This window comes from Nyctibius grandis, chromosome 18 (genome assembly GCF_013368605.1).
Source record: "Nyctibius grandis isolate bNycGra1 chromosome 18, bNycGra1.pri, whole genome shotgun sequence".
Lineage (NCBI taxonomy): Eukaryota > Metazoa > Chordata > Aves > Nyctibiiformes > Nyctibiidae > Nyctibius > Nyctibius grandis.
Window position 1 is genome coordinate 8,443,821 of NC_090675.1, and position 21,429 is coordinate 8,465,249.

At 43.0% G+C, this 21,429-nt stretch overlaps 1 protein-coding gene across 2 annotated transcripts in view; it reads left to right on the top strand.

The window, feature by feature from the left end:
* The window catches only part of PPM1E (protein phosphatase, Mg2+/Mn2+ dependent 1E), a 59,124-nt gene extending 37,914 nt beyond the window's left edge, over nucleotides 1-21,210 (top strand). Inside the window, exons 2-7 of one of the 2 annotated variants that reach the window (XM_068415775.1) lie at nucleotides 8,110-8,228; nucleotides 12,833-13,032; nucleotides 14,748-14,936; nucleotides 15,318-15,461; nucleotides 15,767-15,860; nucleotides 16,134-21,210. In XM_068415775.1, coding sequence (XP_068271876.1) covers nucleotides 8,110-8,228; nucleotides 12,833-13,032; nucleotides 14,748-14,936; nucleotides 15,318-15,461; nucleotides 15,767-15,860; nucleotides 16,134-17,203 — 1,816 coding nt within the window. In that variant the 3' untranslated portion in view covers nucleotides 17,204-21,210. The remainder of the gene's footprint in view (nucleotides 1-8,109; nucleotides 8,229-12,832; nucleotides 13,033-14,747; nucleotides 14,937-15,317; nucleotides 15,462-15,766; nucleotides 15,861-16,133) is intronic. The other variant, XM_068415776.1, reaches the window with a different exon arrangement.
* The last annotated feature ends 219 nt before the right edge of the window (nucleotides 21,211-21,429 follow it).

The following is a 21,429-nucleotide window of genomic DNA, read 5'->3' on the forward strand; positions in this document are numbered from 1 at the left end:
GAAGGACTCTAGTCCTGGAATATGATTTTCAACAGCAAACTTTGTATCTTCGATTCTTTGATGTAATGAAGAAAACTACCATACAGTCACTTCTGGGAATTCAATTTCTTGCAGTAATTTGGCTTTCAGCTCCTGGAAGATTCATCGTGGGTTTTTAAGGGTTGTTCGTGTTACAGGAGATGACTTCTGTCATTTTAAAAGCAGCCTTTAATGCAGGTAGCAGCAGCTCTACAGAGATTGAAATATAAGTAACCTCAGAACTGACATATTGTGAGAATGATTTAGAGAAACCATAGAATTAGGTTTCAAAGACAATATACAGACAATCTATTCAGCTGAATAGCTCTGTAGAAGCTGTTTTATGTAGTTTGGATTCTTCACAGTTTACCTCTTCAGTGTCAATTGCATTTTAGTGACAGTCATTAAATCACAAACACTTACGAGTGGTTTGTGGTCAGCAACCATTTATTTTTTAAATACACACTAGCCTTCGTGACATTGTGCCTCATCAAAGAGGCGAAGGTGAGCTTTTTATTTTGTCTTGCTTACATTTCATTAGCTTTATGTACTGTCATGTGCACTTACCCCTCCGGAGGAAGGGAGTAGTGACTTGCTACGCAGCAGAAAATGGATTAGAGGACTCAGTCTAATTCATGTGTTGAAGACAGTTGCTCTTCCTGCTGCTGGTAACGTCGTGTCTCTTACTTGGCCTTTATTTAGCTTCTAGCGAGAAAGATGTTCGTAGCGGTGTGCCAGAAAGCCTGTGTTAGACGTGTTCTGCAACACGTTGGTGCGAGAGAGGTTGAGCGCGTGTGCGAACGGAGCTGGAAAGGGGCCTGATCTGAGATGTGGCATCCATCGACAAACGCGGTGCCAGCTGCCTCCGCACCTCCGAGACTGGGGGCGTGAGCCATGCTCCGACCGCAGAGACGGGGTGGGATGTCCCTTTGCAGCCAGGTCTCCCAGGTAGGCAGAGAAAAGAATATATGAACCATCTTCATATATATATAATCATCTTCATTCACGAAGATGATTAAGGGAGTGGAACATCTCCCTTATGAGGAGAGGCTGAGGGAGCTGGGTCTCTTTAGCTTGGAGAAGAGGAGACTGAGGGGTGACCTCATCAATGTTTATAAATATGTAAAGGGCAAGTGTCAAGAGGATGGAGCCAGGCTCTTCTCAGTGACATCCCTTGACAGAACAAGGGGCAATGGGTGCAAGCTGGAACACAGGAGGTTCCACTTAAATTTGAGGAAAAACTTCTTTACGGTGAGGGTGACTGAACACTGGCACAGGCTGCCCAGAGAGGTTGTGGAGTCTCCTTCTCTGGAGACATTCAAAACCCGCCTGGACGCGTTCCTGTGTGATATGGTCTAGGCAATCCTGCCCCGGCAGGGGGATTGGACTAGATGATCTTTCGAGGTCCCTTCCAATCCCTAACATTCTGTGATTCTGTGATGCTCTTGCAGTCATGCTTTCAGGAGCAATTTTTTTTCAGCATCTTGCCAGTATTTTAATCTTGCTCTCTGTCCTGATTTTCTTTTTAATTAGTTGGATATGCCATGCAGCACAGCACTTTCTTTACTTCCTTGTGGATCATATCCTGTCAAAAACCCCTGACAGATGAGTGCAGCACCTGAGCCCTTTTATGGGATCGGTGCCGATGCACTCTTAATTGAATTCTGTGGTTTTGCAAATGTTTCCCATCTGACCACAAAAAGAGATTTCCTAGAGGTTTCCATTCATACCTATTTCACATATCCTTTACTAGAGAGAGCATTTTGTTGACTCTTACTATCTCATTAAAAAATTAGGAAAGAATTTTAATCTCTTTTGTCTCAGAGTGAAATTTGTGAAAAAGTCAAAACCAATGACTTTGACTTGTAGTGGTTAGCAAGTGATAGGTAACAGGTTATTTCTAAAGGCATTTTTAAATTGTTGTTCTTTTGGTGGTTATTTTAAAATTGAGACTATAAAGTATTTTTGCCTATCATATAAGGTTTTATTCTATTTTACAATATAGACTTTCAATGATTGCAACTAAGTTGAGAGCTTGTATTATTCACCATCAACAAAATCTTTGACCCTAATAAGAACTTGCAAAGGGAAATTATTGTTCTTACAAAAGTAATTTTATTCTCATTCATTATATTTATCTGTGGAGTCTTTAAGAGGTTTCTGAGGCTATAGCCTCTGTAAATGCTTCGACAAGTAAGATACAGCTATTACAAAATAAATACAGTGATAAATACTGGAAGTCTGGTATGTTAAAGCATCTTAATCCAGCTGTTGAAGATGTTCTCTGATGAGCAGTGCACCTCTAATAGACTTAACTGCAGGAAAATATCTATATAAACTTGATCATATGCTCTAGAATATGGCAGTGAGCACAATGCAAAAGGTTAAATATTTGGTAAAAAAAGAAGTACCACCACGGTGTCTGTGTAGAATATGGGCATGGTAAACACGTTGGAAAGAGTGTTTTTTTGCAATGGTTGTGTATTATATTTCTGTTGCTTACAGCTGTCACCGCAAGGACAGAATCATTTTGAATGTGACCAGGCAGCTGTCTCTGTGAAGCCTATAGATAGCAGCTGCCTTGTGTAGCACATTTTCAGCTCCTTCAAACAGATTTATCAAGCATCTTTACTGTCTCAACGCTGCCAGCTCAAATGACTTCTCAAGGAGCTTTGGTTATGCAATCTTTTAAAAGGTGCATTGTTTTTTCTGTTTGTTTCTTTTTTTGTGTGTGCGTGCTGGGTTTTTTTTAGTAACTCACTGCAGCAGCTAAAATCTAGTGCAGGGTTTCACCACGTGTCAGGAACAAAACCCATACTCCATTTGTCCACTGTGACCAGGCTTTAAACAAGCATCTGAACTTTCACCGGCTGTGAGCGGTGAGCTTGCAGGAGAGAGCGATGCTTTGTAAGGAGAGGAGAACCTGCAGAGACAGGAGCTGGAAATAGCGTTCGCTTAGCATAATTAGAAGATACATCCATAATCATTTTGGGGTCTAAGGACTGATTATTAACAGAATATTCCTCTCTTGAGTCCTGCCTGACTTAGAGGAGGTAGGAGACAAACAGGAGCCCCTCAGTGGTACCTTGTCTTTCTGGCTGGCCACTGGAACAGGAGGCAGCTGAAGGGAGGGCAGGGTGAACAGCCGAAGGATCTTCCCAAAGAATTTCTCTGCTCATTACTGCTGCCGTTCACAGTATGGGAACGTTCAATAATAATAAAGACTTTAAAGGCTTCTTCAAAGAGCTTCCAGGCTGTATCAGAAGCTCCATCTGGAAGAAGTCTCATGAGACTCTGGAGTGTTTTGTAAATACAGGTGGGGACAAATGAGGTTTTTCTTAAACTGAGTCTTGCAAAACTTGCTAACAAGAACTTGCAATGGGCCACATTAACGCAGGGGTGTTTACCGAGCTGCATCCCTAGTATAATGTCTTTTGGAAAGGGTGCAGTTAGCTTGTCATCCCTACAAAGTGTTTTACTAACACAGTAAATTGTAGGCCTTACGGGCATGAGCTGTGCTTGGTTCTTCTCAAGTCGTGTTCTTGGTCTTGGATTGCTGTGTGAAACTATATACGATGCTTTATACTGTTTGCCTGTGGATTTGTTTTGTGTTTCAGCAGATTGAACAGCATTTCTATTTAAATCACGATTCATTCTAACTAAAACAATTGCTGTTCTGTCGTGTCAGGGGATTCTTGAGGTAATAGGAACACTATGTTTTGTGATTTACTGACCGTTCTGGCCTTTGAAAGGCACCAGTACGTTTCAGTCCATTTTTCCTGCTTTGTTTGGGTAAGTGATGCCTCGTCAGTGACACCAGACCATGACAGCGTTAAGTATTTTCAGCACTGGTGGCATTCCATTGTGTATTTTGGTCAGGGGCAGTAATGTGTCTGTAGCATCATTTTCCCATCAGCAGTGCTAACGCTCCAGGAACACCAGCATTACTGAGTTTTAAGAACTTGATGTCTTTCTTTTGTGGTTTTCCCCTTTTGAGATGCATCAACTTTTCTAAAAATGTGTTTATGTTGTGCATTGTTTATGACTGTGAGTTAGCTGCCTGCATCAGACTAAATCTGCCTCTCTAGAGTTGTTGTTTCCTCTGTATTCCACTTAGCACTTCTGGCAGCATATGAGAACAGAGAATATGGAGTGAGAAAAAAGTATGAAAGCTCCATAAATCTTGTATAGATCGAAAAAAATCTCCCACTATCATCTTGATATTTCTCCCTTCGGTTGTGCTCTTATCTAGAAATCTCGGAGTATTTTACGAACACTGAATTAAGCCTTCTGCAGCCTTTCTCCTCTTCCTCTCCCTCAGGAAATGACATTATCATCCCTTGTTTGTAGATGGGGAATCGAAGGTCTGAGCAGTGAAGTGACTCGTCCAAGGTCAGCTGCTGAATTAGTGGCATGGCTATGAATAGACGTAGGCATTCTAGCTCTCAGCTCTCTGCTAAACAAGATCGTGCTCTCCCAGTTTCAATTTGACATAACTTAATGACTAATAGCATTTGAGAATCTAGAATGTGGCAGAAGAATTTATTTTCAGCAGCCAAAAGGTAATCCTTAGTTGCGCCAGCATCAGGATGCAATGCACCTCCCATGTCCCCTTGGATCCTGCTTGCTACTTGTTTTGTGTAGAAGATGTGAAGGACAGGTGAGGATTACCAGTGTGGCAAAGTCTCATCGTTCGAGTGGGGGTCTTTGCTGTTTTGTGGGATGCTGCAGGTGCTCACCTGAATGGTCACTTTTGTGATAAAAACAAAGATCCTAGACCTGCTTCTTCATTTGTCTTGGTGTAACAATAATGAAGTGTCCTGATAGCAGTTTGACTTCAACATCTAATCTGTTTTAAAAGAAGTAAAAAAGCCCTCCAGTGCAGTCTGCTGTTCCTTGAAGCAGAGAAGTAATTCAGCTAAAGTCCTCTCAGGAGCCAAGTAAAGAGTTGTGCTAATCAGGAAGAAGAAGTCATCTGTCTGCATCTGGTCACTTGCCTGCTTACATGGCATAGTCCTGTAACGGCCGCATAAGAAGCTTTGTGATGAACAAATGTCAGGGGCAATTAATTCTTTGGCAGGCAGCTGTTATTATTAGGACAAAGAGTGGCCAGACATAGAAGGAAAGCCTTCAGCTAATTTATTTTCTCTACCTTTTCCATCAAAATTGATAAGTCACTCAAACCCCAACGGTGAACTTTCATGCAATAAGAATTTTAAATTTGCCATCACTTTTTTTAGAAGGAGACCTTATATAAGATTTAGAGCACAGAGGAATAGCTCAGAGGAAACGTTTGGAAGGTCTTCACCACTTTAATGCTATCAGGAAGGAGCAGAGTTGTGTGTTAAGCTGGTAACAATGATGTGTAGGCTGGGTTAAGCCCGCTTCAGACTGTTTTTCTCAAACTTAATTGATGGAAACGGCCCACTTCTAGGCTTGATTTATTGCTGTAGCAGAGTTATTCCAGGATTGCTGCAATGCAACTGTGGGTGTTCTAAACACGCACATGCTGCCAGAGAATCAGGAAGGTTGTACTTAAAATCCTCTAATTTATCTAATAACATCTTTAGTGGCTTTTTGTATAGGTTTAGTATCGTAATGGACGTGCACTCTTTGGCTGGATAAAGACCTCCTGTGTGAAACTGCTAGCACTGGCTGTGGGGACATGTAAATAGCGTTTGGAGCTGATTGGGGAAATACTCTGACCAGCTACATACCCTGCAAATGCCTCTTTCCATTTTGTAATCTGTCACTACGGTTAAAATATCTAAAATTCCAGATGTGAATGTTCATGACTCTGGGTCTTGATAGACGTGGCCTTCCCACCCTCCAAGCCCAGGCAGAGAAGAGGTTCCTCGTGTTGGGGCATATTTTTTCTCTGCTGTTTAGGTCCTGAGTCTCTATTTTAACAACTCTTGTTGCCTCAGTTCTTGACCAGGTTCCCTCTTTGCCCATCAGTGGACATTCCTGAGGGGTTGTTTCTAAGTGACACAAAATAAGTTTGGTTTTTCCTAAAAAGTTTCAGCACTCAGCTGGTGAGGGTGGGCCTTGGACTGGGAAACCAAAGCGAGCTCTGTCTGGCTTCTGTTTGTAAATGATTTCAGCGTGGATTCTTCTGCTCTGCGTTATTTAGGCTGAACCTTAATCTTTCTCCGCATTTTGTCAGAACGCTGTCCTCGCAGTGTTGGTAACTGCTGTATCCCAGGCATCACCATCTCTCGCTGTTGTTGTAACGTGGAAATTGCACGTAACATGAACACTAACCAGTATCACCACTCTGGAGTACTGGAGCTAATAATAGAAATGAAAAACCTGCTCTTTGTGAGCTAAATAAAGGCGGACAAGACGAGATAAAAAATCCGCTTTTACACACACCAGAAGTGAAGGAGGTCCCGGTGTGTTTTCCTCCTTACCACCGGGCATTGCTGTATGTAAATAGGATCAGAGTTCCTGTGTTGTGCTGGAAAGAGCCAGTCCCAAGACAGCCGCTTTCCTCCAGCAGTCGTGCTTCATTAGCGCGCACGTTGCTGAGGCTTGGAGGTTCTGCGTGAGCAGAATACTGGGCTGCTAATTCTAGGAAATACTCTTACTGATGGTGCATGAGTGGCTTTCTGCGTAACTTCAAGGGTCAGAGCTTGTCTCATGACAATATGTCACTGGGACAAAGCTATTTATTGCTAATCTTGTATTTAAATAACTTATAGATATGTTGAATAGTAAATGATGAGGGTTGGAGGACTTATTTTGTGTACATTTTCTAAATCTGGTACATAATCTTAGTGTTTGTAGCAGCATTTGGTATCATGAATCTGGACAACTTTATGGTAAAATGGCTTTTCCAAAAAACCCACATGTAGTGAATCTGATTTATTTTTTTTCTGGAATTCAGATTTCGCTGCTGAAGCTACGGCATGTGGGCCAGTTTAGGATGGCAGCTGGCCTTCCTGGGCAGCGAACCAAATGTGCTTGCAAGTGATGGTCGCCATGTGCTTCTTAGGCTCCAGAACAAAGTCTGATGAGCCTGGTTTTGTGTCTAGTAGTTTTTCTGCTCTGGATCTGGTTGGACTGATGCTTCTAGGCTAATGGCCCCTCTCCGACCATGCTAAAAGCGTGTGAACAGACTTACCGGGCCGAAGCAGAGGAAATAGGTTGAAGTATGTGCTCGTTGCCTGTTCCTTGGACTAGCTGACACAGAATTCTCTTGTTGATGGAGGGTTTCTGAGACTGAAGTTGGCTCGTATGTCTCTACGTAGTCCTGGAATGGTAGACATGTCTTATGGAGGACATTGTTACCCCGATGATAACTGTGGAAACTGGTAGTTTCAGGCTGTGTCAGCAAGAGACACCTGGAGAAGTTAAGGCAGACCAATGGGAAATACAGTGTCATGCATAAATTAAGAGGTATTAAACTCCTCTTGAATGAGAGAACGTACATTCAAGTGGCCTTGGTTTGCTATAGATTAATTAACCTTGGGAGATATCAGGCTTAATTAAGCTACAGTGAGTTAAAGCCACTTTATTCTTGATAGCGATCACTCGTGAGGGAGCTTTTTAACCTTATGCACATCAACCTCATACCTCCTATGGGTTTGCCTTCACTTTCAGTGTCCCTTGGTGAGGTTTTGGACACTTTGAAATCTGAGGAATTCTCTTATCCTTTGGAAGCCTGACTCCAGTTCTTAGGAGAAACTGGACAGAAAGGGCTTACGATAAAAAGTGTATAATGCACGTGTAGAAAATGTACGCTATGCAAGGGCTGCATGGCAGACTCTGCAGGGGGGTTGAAGTCTAGATTTGAAAAGCATTTTAATAGAGGTTACAAAACGGAACATTAAAACTGAAGAAACAGGGAGCATAAGAGTGAAACAGGGTTATTAAAATCCATATGGTGAGTTTGAGGTCTTGCTGCAGGGTTGTGGTGCTGTCTAGCAAAGAAGAATCAGAAGTTTTACAAATCTTAGTTCAAATTCCTGTTTGTTGATAGAAAAGTATTGTTATGTATTTCCCTGACTGCAGGTTACCCAGAGAAATCAGATTAAAATATCTTTTTGTGGGTTTCTTTTTGTGTTTTGTTTTTTTTTTCTTTTCCAGTAATTGCCCTTCATTTTTGGCTGCTGCTTTAGCTAGAGCAACTTCAGATGAAGTCCTTCAGAGTGATCTTTCGGCACACTACTTACCAAAGCATGTGGACAACGCGGATGGGATCATACGTAAGTACATCTGCGCATGATAATGTACAATTTTACGTGGTGTGGATCTTTCATTGACACTGTATGCTGGAACACTTGGCAGATAATTCATAGATTTTTAAAGCCAGCATTGACGTCAGTGATCCATCTAGTGTGACCCCTTGAATGGTACTAGATTTCCCTCAAATTAGTTCCTTCTACCAGCTAGCTAAATGAAGTTGGACTAGATTTCTTGTAAAAGAATATCCCATATTGATGTAAAAAGATTAATGGAGAATCCACCACCACTCCTGATGGAGCTAGTGGCTAATTTCTTAGTCAAAGTTTTCTCATCTTTGAATCTTGTCTAGTTTCAACTTTTACTATTGAATTCTTTATTTTTAAATGCCTTTCTCTGGTTGTACTTGTACTTTATCAAATTTTTGCTCCTTAAGTCCAGGTGGAAATCGCTCCTTTCTTTTAAGTGCACCTTCATAAGACTGTACCTGGTGGCCCTGAATTTCTTTATCAGCACTTTAGACTATGTGGTCCTGCTGCTTGTTGGCAAGTGCCAGTTGTTCTCCTTTATCCTTAGAGCAAAGTCAAATATATGTGGGAAGATAGAATTTAATTCTGAATTATTTCAGTCAGTATAGTTTTTACGATGGCTTTTACTTTTTAAAATATATTTTTAGCAAAGGGTAGTATAAAGATATTTCATGCTTAAAAGGAAAATTTCCTTTTCTCCATTTATCTGTGTTGGCTGAGTTTTGCAGCATTCAGCTCAAAGCCATGCACCTTAAACTGTTTCAGGATTCTGCTGACCTAAATAACCTTGAAAAACTTTCTGGGGTGCTCATTACAATGAAGAACAATCTCTGGAGAGAAATTCTGTCGTTTGATCTTGAAAATACAGTCACCAAACCACTCTGTCTCTTCTTTCCTTTTTTTGATAAAAAAAAAATAAGTAAATGATTCTGGGGATAAGAAGGATATATAAATCTGGCTCTTCAAAAAGGAAGATTCTGCTGTATTTCTCAGAGGCCTTTGGAAACCTGAGAAACAGAAGAGCACGCTGTGGGTTCCTTTTTTGTAGGTATTGCTGCCTCCTCCTGCTGAGCAGGTAAATGGAATAGATTTGTCATTGTTCTGGCTGAGCAGCCTTCATTAATTTCAAATTGAGATCTCTGAGACTTGCATAAATATTTGACAGCCTCCAAGGAAATGTTGACTAAGCCTCCGCACAGAGTATCTAAAGAGTTCAACGAAAAAAAGAAAAAGAAAAAAACCCCCCCACCACAAAACTCTTACACCTACAGAAATTGCCATTTAAATGTATCTAAATCTGTAATACACAGATGCAAACATAGATTGATATGTGTACAGGCTATAGCAGGCACTGAAAATATGACTCCAGATGCAGTATGTTGAGGTGAATTGTCATAATGAAGGTACTTGAAAATAAAATATACCTTTACAGATGCAATGTGAAGTGTTAAAATATGAAGATAAAGGGGGGGAGGAAGAGAGAGAACATCTTCTAGACCATAATAAAGCAATGGTTTCATACAAATACTGCAATTTCAAATAATATGCCATAAATGATAATTTTCAAAACAGAGGATTAGCTCAAGTGATGCAACGTTTGGCTAAGAAAACCATAACAAAACTAGGGGGGTTCCTGCAGGACTGAGGGAGATTTCAGTGCAAAAGGTCAGCAGCTCCATTCCAGCTAACTTTCTTAGTAGGAGTCGTCTGAGAAACCTGGGCTGGTTACTGAGACGAGAGCTGCGACTGGTGAATGCCCAAACTGGTACCATATAGGGAGACCTTCACACTTAGAAAGAAAAGAAAAGGAGCTGCAGCAGGTGATGGAAATGGGATTTCTACATCTTGATGTTCTGTGCTCAGAGTTCACTGTTAATCCTGATGATGTTTGGACTGCTGCAGGATGGGAAACCAAGCTGAATTTAGCTGGCTGGTTTTGATACCCAATTCTATGTCGGTTTTTCTTATGAACCCAGAAAGATTTTTACTCTGTGTAATACAAGGAGACATTTACCTGATTTGCCTCAAGTTTGAATTTGCTAGAAGAAAAAAAATTATTCCAAATTTCCTCAGTGACACATTTCACTCAGAGAATGGCAACGTGACAAATCATGTTGCATACTGAGGAGTGGTAAAAGCAGTTATTGGTGTGCTGGTGGAAAGGAAATTAAAAGCTTCATGAGAGGAGAATGCTAATCTTAAAAGAAGGAAAACTGTTTTGAGTCCACAAATGTAGGAATGCAAGAATATGGGCCTGTTATATTCAGGGTGACCATGTGTCTTTGGATCTCAAGAACAGAATCTAGGAGTCATAGGCCGTGACTGATTCTTCTCTTCCAGTTGCACTGGAGAGGAGCAAGAGAGCTTCCGTGAGAACTGAGACATTTGATTTCCTTTTTGAAAGGTCACATTAAGAACTTTTAGTTTTCTTTTTCTGTGGAGGAAGATACTCATGTGGGGGTTCAGCATTGTTAAGGAACCACCAAAGGAGGCTGGATAGTAGGACTGCGTTACATGGTGGAGGTGTCTAAAATATCCATCAGACTTCACAAAGCAAATCACAAAGTCCCATTACCCAGTCTTTCCAGCTACTAGGAGGTGGGATTACTATAGCCAAGACACAAAGAGGTCATTGACTAGTAAGAAACTGGAGTTCTTAGATTAAGGAAAACCTTGGTCATTGGCTTGATGACATGTCTACAAACCTGAGTACTGATCCCTGTTGTCACACTGTCCACATTTTCAAGAAAGGTCTTAACATTTAGATATTAAAAAGCAGAATCTGAGTACTGGTATTCTTTCTACCCTGATTTTGCCCTAAAAGAAGTCAGTTGTCTTTGGGAACAATACTGCCTGAGCTGGATTTCCTGCTAGCTGTGGTACAATTAAGCGCTACTTCCAGCGCTGGGGATTTTGGAGCAGCAGGAGGGGAATGAAATTCTCCGTGACACAACCGCAATGACAGCTGAGTCAGCTCTGGCTCAGTGCTGCAGCATTAACAATTGATGAGTAACGTACAGCTGTGAGGGGGTGGTCTGACTGTTGTGGGCCTTTCTCCTGCTTTAACCTCAAGAGCAATTACTGATGATGCTGACAGCACGCATACTCCCTGCTGGGGAAGGGTGTTAGTATCTCGGCACAGCCGATGGGTTTTACTCCCTTCCTCCTTCAGAGTGATGCTCCGAAGCGTGACAGCCACGTGACATTGAAATGTACAGCGTTTCCCTTCACATGTGCCCACTGGAGAGAAATGGAAGAGAAAGTCTATGGGGTTCACTTCTGGAAAATATAATTTGGACATGTCAGGCTGTATGTGTTCCCTCTTTAAATATGTTGCCCAGCAAAGAGATTTCTGGTGGCACTGGTGAGAGCAGTATAGGTGGTGTGGGGGTGATTGGTACCCATTACCAGTGGTGGGGTGACCCAGTCATTTGATTTCCACCACTTCTTTTCAAAGCTGTATGATCAAGAAGCTAAGACTCCTCCTTTTGATTACATATATAGCTTATTTCCAGCTTAATGGCTGCTCTTGCAGATCAAGCTTGAACCAACTCATAATCAGCAGAGCTGGGAATATATCTTGCTCCTCAGGATCTTGGCCCCCTGATCACTGTAGCCCTAGTACAGAAATTAGTAAATGCTGCTTTTAGGTTCTTCACAGAATTTCTGTGAGCTGAGAGATGCTGTAACTCTCCCCTCTGCTCCCTGTATTTGGGCCGTTCCTCCTCCAGGAATGATTGACACTCGGGGATTGCTGCTGTTCAGCTTTGAAGCTCTCTGGCTTTGGTGAATGATCATGAACAAAGAGATTTTGATGTGTTCAGCTCTGATTCTTACTTCCTGTTTTCCTCCCCCAGATTTCAGAACAGTTGTCAAGTGCCCAAGTTTTCACATTTTAAAATTACCATTCCTCAGGAGTGACAGTTCAGCATTTTCTTAAATTTAAGACCTTTATGGTTTTCTCATTTGCTCATGCAGATTTGTTTGACACACCGTCTAGTCAGGAATCTGAAAATAATGTTATGAAACTAAGAAGGTACCCGAATGCGTAAACTACTGAGTGTGTACAGTGCCAAAACGTCTTAAAGTAACACTATTAATTTCTGTAGATTTTTTTACTGCTGTATTGCCTCAGGTCTGCAGTGAGGTGGTGTTTGGAACAGGTAGTTTGGTCTAAAACCAGTATGTTATTGCAGTGGACCATGGTTTTCCTATGTGATGCTGTATGCCATGACAGAGTCCCCACCAGAGCTGCCATGGCACGGCTGCACCACCCTGTGCAGAGCAACACGGGACCAAATGCTGAGGGAAACATACTTGCTTTTCATTTTTTCTGATGCTGCAAATGAGTTCCCCAAAGGCACGGGGGAATGTTTAAGTTAAAAAGACAAACAAACAACGAGCTGCTTACTGATGAATGCTGATTATGGTGAGTTTGGCTTCCTCTTTTTACGCATCAGAGCCCAGAATTTCCCTGCTGACATCCATTTCAACTGCTTGGCTAAAATGGTTTTGTTTCATCTTTGTAATATATGCAAGAAAAAATTCTCACTGAATAACACGCTTAGGCTTTCATTTGTGGTTTTTGCCTTCCCCAGAGATTGAGACAGTGAAGCTAGCCCGCTTGGTTTTTAGCAAACTGCACGAGATCTGCAGCAACTGGGTGAAAGACTTTCCACTCCAGCCGAAGCCCCATCGCTACTACGAGACATCCATCCATGCCATCAAGAATATGCGCAGGAAGATGGAGGACAAGCACGTCTGCATCCCAGACTTCAACATGCTCTTCAACCTTGAGGTAAAAAGAGATCGTGTGGAAGACAAATGAATATGCTAAACACAGTTTCCATTCTTGGGGAAACTAGGCAGTCTTCTACTGTGAACATGAGCGCCATACCTGGGGTGGACCTGAGGAGGACTGACAGGCAAGAGACAAACCTGGCCTTGGGTTAGTTCAGTTGATGTTCTGTAAGCATAGTGGCAGTATGACACGCAGTTTCTACGTAAGGTGTACAGAGTAAAAGAGCAATTTTCACAGACTTCTGGTGAAATGTCATGTAACTAAACACAGTTTGTATCTAGCCCATCCTGATGTAGCCACTCGTGCAGTGGCTGAAGGACTGACCTGCCATCGTGCAGAAAGCAGCCCTCCTTTTGTGAGAGGCAGCTGACGCACTGTAGTACCATGGGATAAACCAAGGTAGGAGCCTCTCTTGGGCTGAAGCTGCCCAGGTGTAGGAGAGGATTGCCAAGGGAAGTGAGAGTGGCTCAGCTTACAGTTCACCACTGATGCCAGTTGTCAACAGGGGTGGGTGTGTACTGCTTTTCAACCCTTTCTCTTGGGGGGAAGAAGCCAAAAGCAAGAATATGGAAAGAAACTAAAAAAACCAAACTACAAAACTTATAGGGGAATGGGATGCAGTTCACACAAGGCTCTAGCAACATGAGTAGTTTGGTGGAACGGGCCAGACTTCCCTCTGTTAATTTCTTTATGCAGCCATTGGTCAAACACTCATGCTTGCTCTTCCTTCAGATATAAAACTGGACACTGAAGAATGGCAAATAGAAGAGAAAGTGGCAAGAATTTTACCTTTAGGATCAGATTGCTGCATAATTGATTCTTTATTGCATCCTGTCACTTTCATAACCATCTTCTGCCCCATCCACGTTCTCACCTTTAAACGATACTGATGCAAACAGAGGCAGATGTTTCCTTTGCCTGTCAATTGTCAGCTTTCTTATTCCAATTTGTGTTGGAGCCCATTACTTAAAAATTACAATGTACAAATATTCCAGTCATTGAGCTGGCTGTCAGGGTTGGGTTGGCACTGACAGTGTGTTGGTGTGTTCTATGTATGAACAGGCACAGGGGCTGATGTCTCTTGGTACAGCGTTGTTTCTCTGTTTGAACAGATAAGGGGAAGCTGAGAAAACTGATTTGAAGATGAGTGATTTTGCTGTATTTGATTTGTGAATGTAATCACAATTATCTAAAAAACAGGCATCTAAGGTGATATGGATTAGATTTAAGAACAAAAGCATGAAAGCAAAGGCTGGCTGGCTTCACATTTTAACTGTACTGGCATCTTATCCCTGGTGGATTCCAGTCTTGATGTAGACTTCATGCAAACTATTGGATGTTCTTCTCTCTCTGTGGTTTTTGCAGTCACAACAATTCCTGCACGGTTTGATGAGAATGGCACTTTCTATTTGAGTTGAGTGACTGAATTGTAACAAATGGAACATAAGGAGCACTGAGAGCGCTACACAGGTGATGCTTGCAGGGCATCTCTTGCAGTTTGCAGGTAGAATTCATCAGCAACAAGGTGGAAATTTCCCACTGATGCAAGTGAAGGTGGTCTGAGTAGTTTGTTTTTCCAGTGCAGGCTCTGCCTCTAAGTGCAATTTAATGAGGACACCACAAATCTTGAGTTCAAAAGTTTTAAGACAATCCAATTAGCTGTTTGCATTGCTTTCTCCTGAGTTGTTTTCTCAATGTGTTTCCATTGACAGGACCAAGAAGAGCAAGCTTATTTCGCAGTGTTTGATGGTCATGGGGGAGTGGATGCTGCCATCTACGCCTCCATCCATCTCCATGTGAACATGGTCCATCAGGAGATGTTCCAGCAGGACCCGGCAGAGGCACTGTGCCGAGCTTTCCGGGTGACCGATGAGCGCTTTGTCCAGAAGGCAGCCAGAGAGGTGACTGAGTTACTGGGGCTTCACTCTGAAAGTATTAATCTATAAATTCTGTCTTTGCTAGCAGGGGTGCTCCAAGCTTCTTCATGTTCCATAAAGATGTCAGCCTTCACACAACATCCAGTCCATTTAGAAGGATGCTGCTATTCTTATGTTCATGTGATAACTAGGTTTAGTCCTTGGGGTGGTTTTTTTTTTTCCATCATGTCTACAACATACATTTTCTTAGCTCCAGAAAGCAAGAATAAATGGATAACTGACTCCTAGGCCTCCTAAACTTGTGCAAGGGCCGAGTTAAGTGCAGGGAACTCAAGATGCTTACAAATAAACCTCCCTCCGAGTTCATTAACATAAACTGAGGGCATTTTTTTTCACCCTGTCCAGAGTCTGCGTTGTGGAACCACCGGGGTGGTGACTTTCATCCGAGGAAACATGCTGCATGTGGCGTGGCTTGGGGACTCCCAGGTTATGCTCGTGAGGAAAGGCCAAGCTGTGGAACTGATGAAACCCCACAAACCAGATCGAGAGGTGAGAGTGGCCTGTTTTAAATACACCCGGGCGGTGTTTACCCCTGAAGCTGATGGCTGTCGGCTCTATGTGGGAAGCTGGGACATGGAGTGTTGCTTTGCTGGTGTCTCTTGGAGTGGCAGCGTATGTTCCAGTTACCCTGCTTTGTTTGGAAGCTGGGATGGATTTGTATGCAAATCCTTTTCCTCGTCTGGTGGGGTCTGCAGCCTCCGCCGTGCTGTGTTTGTGAAAACACCAAATATTTACTGAAGGTGGCAGGACGAGGCGCTCAGTCCAAACAACTCCTGTGTTGCCTTGCTGTTTAGGATGAGAAGAAGCGCATTGAGGCGCTTGGTGGCTGTGTGGTCTGGTTTGGAGCCTGGAGGGTGAACGGGAGCCTGTCAGTCTCCAGAGCTATTGGTAAGAGTGGCCTTTCATTCCTTTTTCAGATTTGCTTTTCTTTTTAATTAAAACTTTAATTTTCTAGTGAGCGAAATTTGAAATACAGCTGAAGACAGACCTGTGAGCGATAACCTCTTTTTTTTTCCTCTAGAGTTTGAAGGAATAATTTCCAAATAATTGCTTTAACTTGGGGTAAGAGTCATTGGCTCCACGCTGTGTTACTAAAAGGGCTTCCAGGTGCTGTGGCTGCAAACCCACGGTCTTGTGTATCTGTGTGTTGTTTTTCCCCAGGGGATGCTGAGCACAAGCCATACATCTGTGGGGATGCAGACTCTGCCTCCACCGTACTCGATGGCTCTGAAGACTACCTCATTTTAGCCTGCGATGGCTTCTACGACACAGTCAACCCCGATGAGGCAGTCAAAGTGGTGGCTGACCATCTGAAGGAGAACAATGGCGACAGCAGCATGGTAGCACATAAATTAGTGGCATCTGCTCGGGATGCCGGTTCCAGCGACAACATTACTGTCATTGTGGTATTTCTCAGGGACATGAACGCAGCAGCCAACGCTAGCGAGGAGTCGGACTGGACAGAGAACTCTTTTCAAGGTGGGCAAGAAGACAGCGGGGAAGATAAGGAAAACCATGGAGACTGCAAACGACCGTGGCCCCAGCACCAGTGCTCAGCACCTGCAGACCTAGGGTATGATGGACGAGTGGATTCCTTCACCGACAGAACTAGCTTAAGCATAGGGTCCGGCATTAACCCGTTTGATGATCAAGGCTATTTAGACCTGACACAAACAGAACCTAGTACACCTCAGCGTGCCAAATGTCTGCCGCCAATTCGAGTGTTTAGTCCTGGCATACCAAAGAGTGCAAATTTCATCAACAGCTTAACGGCGAAGAACGAATCACCGGAGTGCAGCACGTCATGGATCTGTGGACAGAGCGATCCCAGGCAGTACACCGCTCCTCTTAGTCTGGGTGCTGCAGGGCAGAGCATCTACAGGGTGAGGGGTTTGTCCCCCGTCGTCTTTAGGCTGGAAGATGAACTGTTCAAATCCTTGGGAAAACCAGCAGCGTCTTTTCGCTTCCGGCTCTGTAACGGGAAGAGGCGACGAGGAGCCAGGCTCAAACCAAAGCTTCAGAGGCCGCTCTTGGCTCGTGAACCTTCCCACATAGAAGGATCAGGTCTGTCCTTGCCTGTCCAGGGCCGCAGTAGCATGAGGTTGGCGGTAAGACACTCCCCGTGGCGGAGGCTGGCTGGTCACAGCGCAGACAGTGAGAGCGTGTTTTTGATGCGAAGACAAAGTAATTGTATACCAGATTCATACCTTCATCAATGCTGTAAAATGTAACCATCTCCCTCGCGATCCCCCTTCAGACTCCCAAAATAGACATTCCCAAAATAAAACTGGCATCATCAGAAAGCGAAAAAAGGTGGGCATTTCAGACCTGTACTCCAGTCCCCCGCAAAGCTCAAACCATGTGCAAATAGATCTAGGAATTAATTAACAAATGTAGTTGTTTCGATCTCACTAAAGTTTGCCTGTGGTGCCACCCTGAGCAGTGCCACAGCCACCCAACCACACGAGTATCCAGCCACATTCACTAGTGAAGCCAAACAGCTGGTTCACGGGAATAGACACGGTCAGGGAAGAGTCTTTAACCACCCAGAAAGCTGAACCTGCCGGAGGTCCATCTGCGGAGCAATATGTACAGAAAGATGCGGGGTTAGAGCTGCCAAATTTTTTTTAGAGTGGGGGGGAGGTTGCCGTAGAAGTCGAGGTGTGTGGGGGTTTTTGTGTTCTGCTTTCTGTTTATTTCAGGCGAGCGTTAAGATTAATTAGAAAATTACATCCACTGTTGCAGGTAAAAGACTAAAAGCCATACAGGGTTTTACCAGGTAACTTAGGAATGGACAAACTAAGCTCCTGCTGCTCTGTTCTCAGACTCCGATTGAGGTACAGACTCATCATTGACCTATTTTTTTCATGTAACATAAAATGTGGAATATGAAGAAAACTGGGTTTTGTAGTTTTTAAAAAAATTATTTCCTATGGCTAGAGATGCAGTGTGAGGAATTTCGTATCCTTCTGGTGCTTGTAGTGGCATTTTTCTCATTTGTCAGTTTAGGAAACTGTTCTCAATTGGTTTTAAACGAACATGATTGTGCTTAACGCTTTGAGCCGACCTCTTTCCACCGTAACTTCATCTCAGGTCTTAAAAGAAACCAATCTGTGGAGATGTTCAGTACAGTACGGCTGTCACTCAACCAGTCAAACCAGAGAACTGCTCGCGAGAGAGAATGAGCGACTTGGTGAGCTGTTTCGTTTCCGTAATGGTTTCTAGATGGCAAAGGCATCATTTAATGAAGGATGGCGGGATGCTGTGCCTACCAGGAGCAGCACTGCTGCGAGCTGGTGTTTGCCAGCAGGTGTAGGAAGGGCTGCCGGAGCAATCCGAAGGGAACAGAAACGCCGTGGATGCGGATGAGCAGGGGCTGTAAAACTCACTGACGAGCCAGAGCTCTGCTTGGGCTAAAGCTGGGTTCAGAAAGGGAGGTGAGGAATGTCCGTTGCCCTCATTTTCATACGCAGAGTGTTCTTTATCAAACTGGGAAACAAACAGTACCCGCCAGCTCCTCCCTGCTCTCGGGGCGATGTTAAACCCTTCGGGGAGCGGTGAAGTGGGACATAAGTAAGCAGACGATTCCCGTTAGCTCCACTAACTACCCATCCTGTTACTATTCTTCGTTACACTAAGACATTTGGAAGAGTATGAATAAACTAGGTCTTCATAGGTGTTTATTGTACAAGTCATATCATTTTAGCAGTAACAATTTAATAACAGTATTAGTATTTAGCTAGAACTTACAAAGTATTAAGTAGTCAGGAGTTTATTCAATACGAGAGGGCAAGGGTTGAATTCTGCCAATTTCCGCTGCTTCTATCTCTGATGCACTATTTTAAAAGCAATCTGATGAACAGCAAAAGGCTTTGTGAGTAACCAGGAGTTGGAGTGTAGCTTTAGATTCCTTTGATCTTTTTCAGACTTTTTTTTTTTTTTAATCTTATGGGATCACTGGCTCTTATCTGCCATCTTATTAAGCCTTAGCTGTTGTCAGCGTTCTCCTTAGCTGCAGCACGTGTTCCAAGTCAGATTTACCGAGGAAATTTGAGAAACCATGAAAGGGTAAAATATGCAACTCTGGGGCATCTCTGCGGTGCCTTTGTTTTAAATTATTCACAGTAATAATGACGCAGTGGAAGTCGGTCTTATAGCTGACTGTCGTGCTTCGGGGAGAAAGGTGGTGTAAGTGCAATTCTGTGTGTGAGTAAATGAGAATAAAAACCGTGACGGATGATGAACTTCTTCCCAGTCTGCAGGAGCAGCTGAAGAGCACTGGACTGCACGTGTGCCGTTTTGGGAAGGATCTAGCTTTTTAGGTGTGGATTCATAAATGATGATAATTCTGCGACTCATACCATCTATCTTGCTAGGAGAAAAAAAAAAAGTCTACCCTCGTAGTTCCAGTGTGGTCAGGTAAACCCATTGTATAGATAGCAAGTGTTCATTTCTTCACTAAATGCATATTTATAGAGTAGATAGGAACCATTTGTAAGGTAAGTCCTTTAAAGTTCTATAATATTAAAAATAGTGGTTATTGGTCTGATATATGCTGCTCTTGATTCTACACACTAGACAAAAAAGCAGTGCTTTGTGAAATGCAGTGTTTTAATGCCACTGGTGATAGGAAGTAGTTCTCTTCAGTTCCAAATCCTGTGCCCTTATTTGCTGCTTGCTAACGTAAGCAATAATCCCTCTCTGATGGTATCTAAGTGTTCTGTATCTCGTACTTTGATTGTCTCTCTGGTGACAATGTAAAAATATTAGGCTAAGATAAAAGTATCTAATTGTATTTATTAACTGTTGATAACTGAGATTCAGTCTGTGACCTGTGGTTTGTATTTTTATTGTGTATCTTAGTGGTGGTGAAATTTGTATAACGAACCTTTCCAATAAAGAGCTGCAGTATCCCTTTTCCGCGTTAACACACCCCGCATCAGCGTCAGTTCACGTGTTAACAGAACTAGGAGGTAGGTAGTGACAACATTTTTTAATTTTTCTTTTTTTTTAATTACGTTGGTTTTGAGAAAGGGGCTCCAGGCTGTTTGTCTGAAGCTGCTCAAAACCCGTCAGCTCTTCACTGTGAGTACGAGCGGGATTCACTCGATCCCGGTAGTTTCCTGTGGACACTTTGTACGTGTGCGACTCTGAGGAATGTCTGCGTGGCAGAGCAGTATAGCACCAGACCAGGGAGCTGTTACCCCAGGGCGATTTGCACTACAGGTGGGTGGAAACGCATGTATATAACTTTTCTTTACCTCCAAGTGCCATCAATTGTCCTTGCAAGTTAAAACCATGTGGTATTTGACTGGGATCGCATTGTAACGCTGAAGGACAATGTCACAGCAGACTGTAACTTACGCCACATTGATAGTGGTGCAGCGTCAGAGAAACTCCGCTCTGTTTTTGGAACACTGTGTGTCAGCGAGAAACGACTTGTCCTATGGGCAGATGAGGCATAACGAGCTCTGTGTTTAGAGACACGGCTGCGGGCGTCCGGGTCCACTATCTCCTCACTAAACCCTCCTGACCCTGGCAATGCTCTGCAGGGGGGAGAAAAAAAATAAGAGAAAGATTGATCTAAATTAGGGGCTGTTTTAGCACAATTTATTCACTCGGCACTAGTCACGTAAACAAAGCCATCGAACGGGATACTGCAGCTTTGTTCATGCCTGTAATTTAGGGCAATCTTTCTTTAACTCATAGCCTCTTTGCAACAGGAACAAAACTTTCTACCCTTGTATCATGTGCAATAAGTAATAATGAAGCATTAACACAACCTCTGACTTAAACGTTCCTATCCTTTCCCAGCCCTCGCTGAGGCCATCGCACTACACTTGCCAGCATTAAAACTAAAAAAAAACCAACCCCCACCTCTTAGGGTCTGTACAACCCCTCTATGTCACGATTGCGTTTGGTTAGGTTTTTCTCTCCTTCGCTCTAGAAGATATCTTGGAACAGGGGAAGGTGGCTGAGGTCACCCCCAGTGCTCCTGTTGACCTTTCTCTATTATCCTGTTCATGAAACTAACAACGTGTTCGTTATGAAGTGACTCAATTAAAGCTACCCATTGAGCAGTGGTGGGACTCTCCATTTGCAGTCTTGTTCTACGGTTCACATACGAGTTTAGTTGTAACCATGTATTAGCCATCCATATTTTATTTATGAAAGCTGTTTATACAGAAAACTGTTGAAGTTTTACCAATATCTTAATAAAACAGTAATTTAAACCTCACCTCAGATAGTCTCTTTATTTAAGAGCTAACAAAGACAGCAACCAACACCAGAATTAAGTGTCTTTACTGCGGTGAAAGCAGAATTCCTTTGTGTGCTGTGTAACAGAAAATGACATTGTTCAGCTGCCCGGGTAGTTGCCCATCACAGTCCTGGGCTGATCTGTTTTACAGCCAGAAAGGGAAGGGGCTCTTATGGCACAGTGTAGGTTAATTAGATA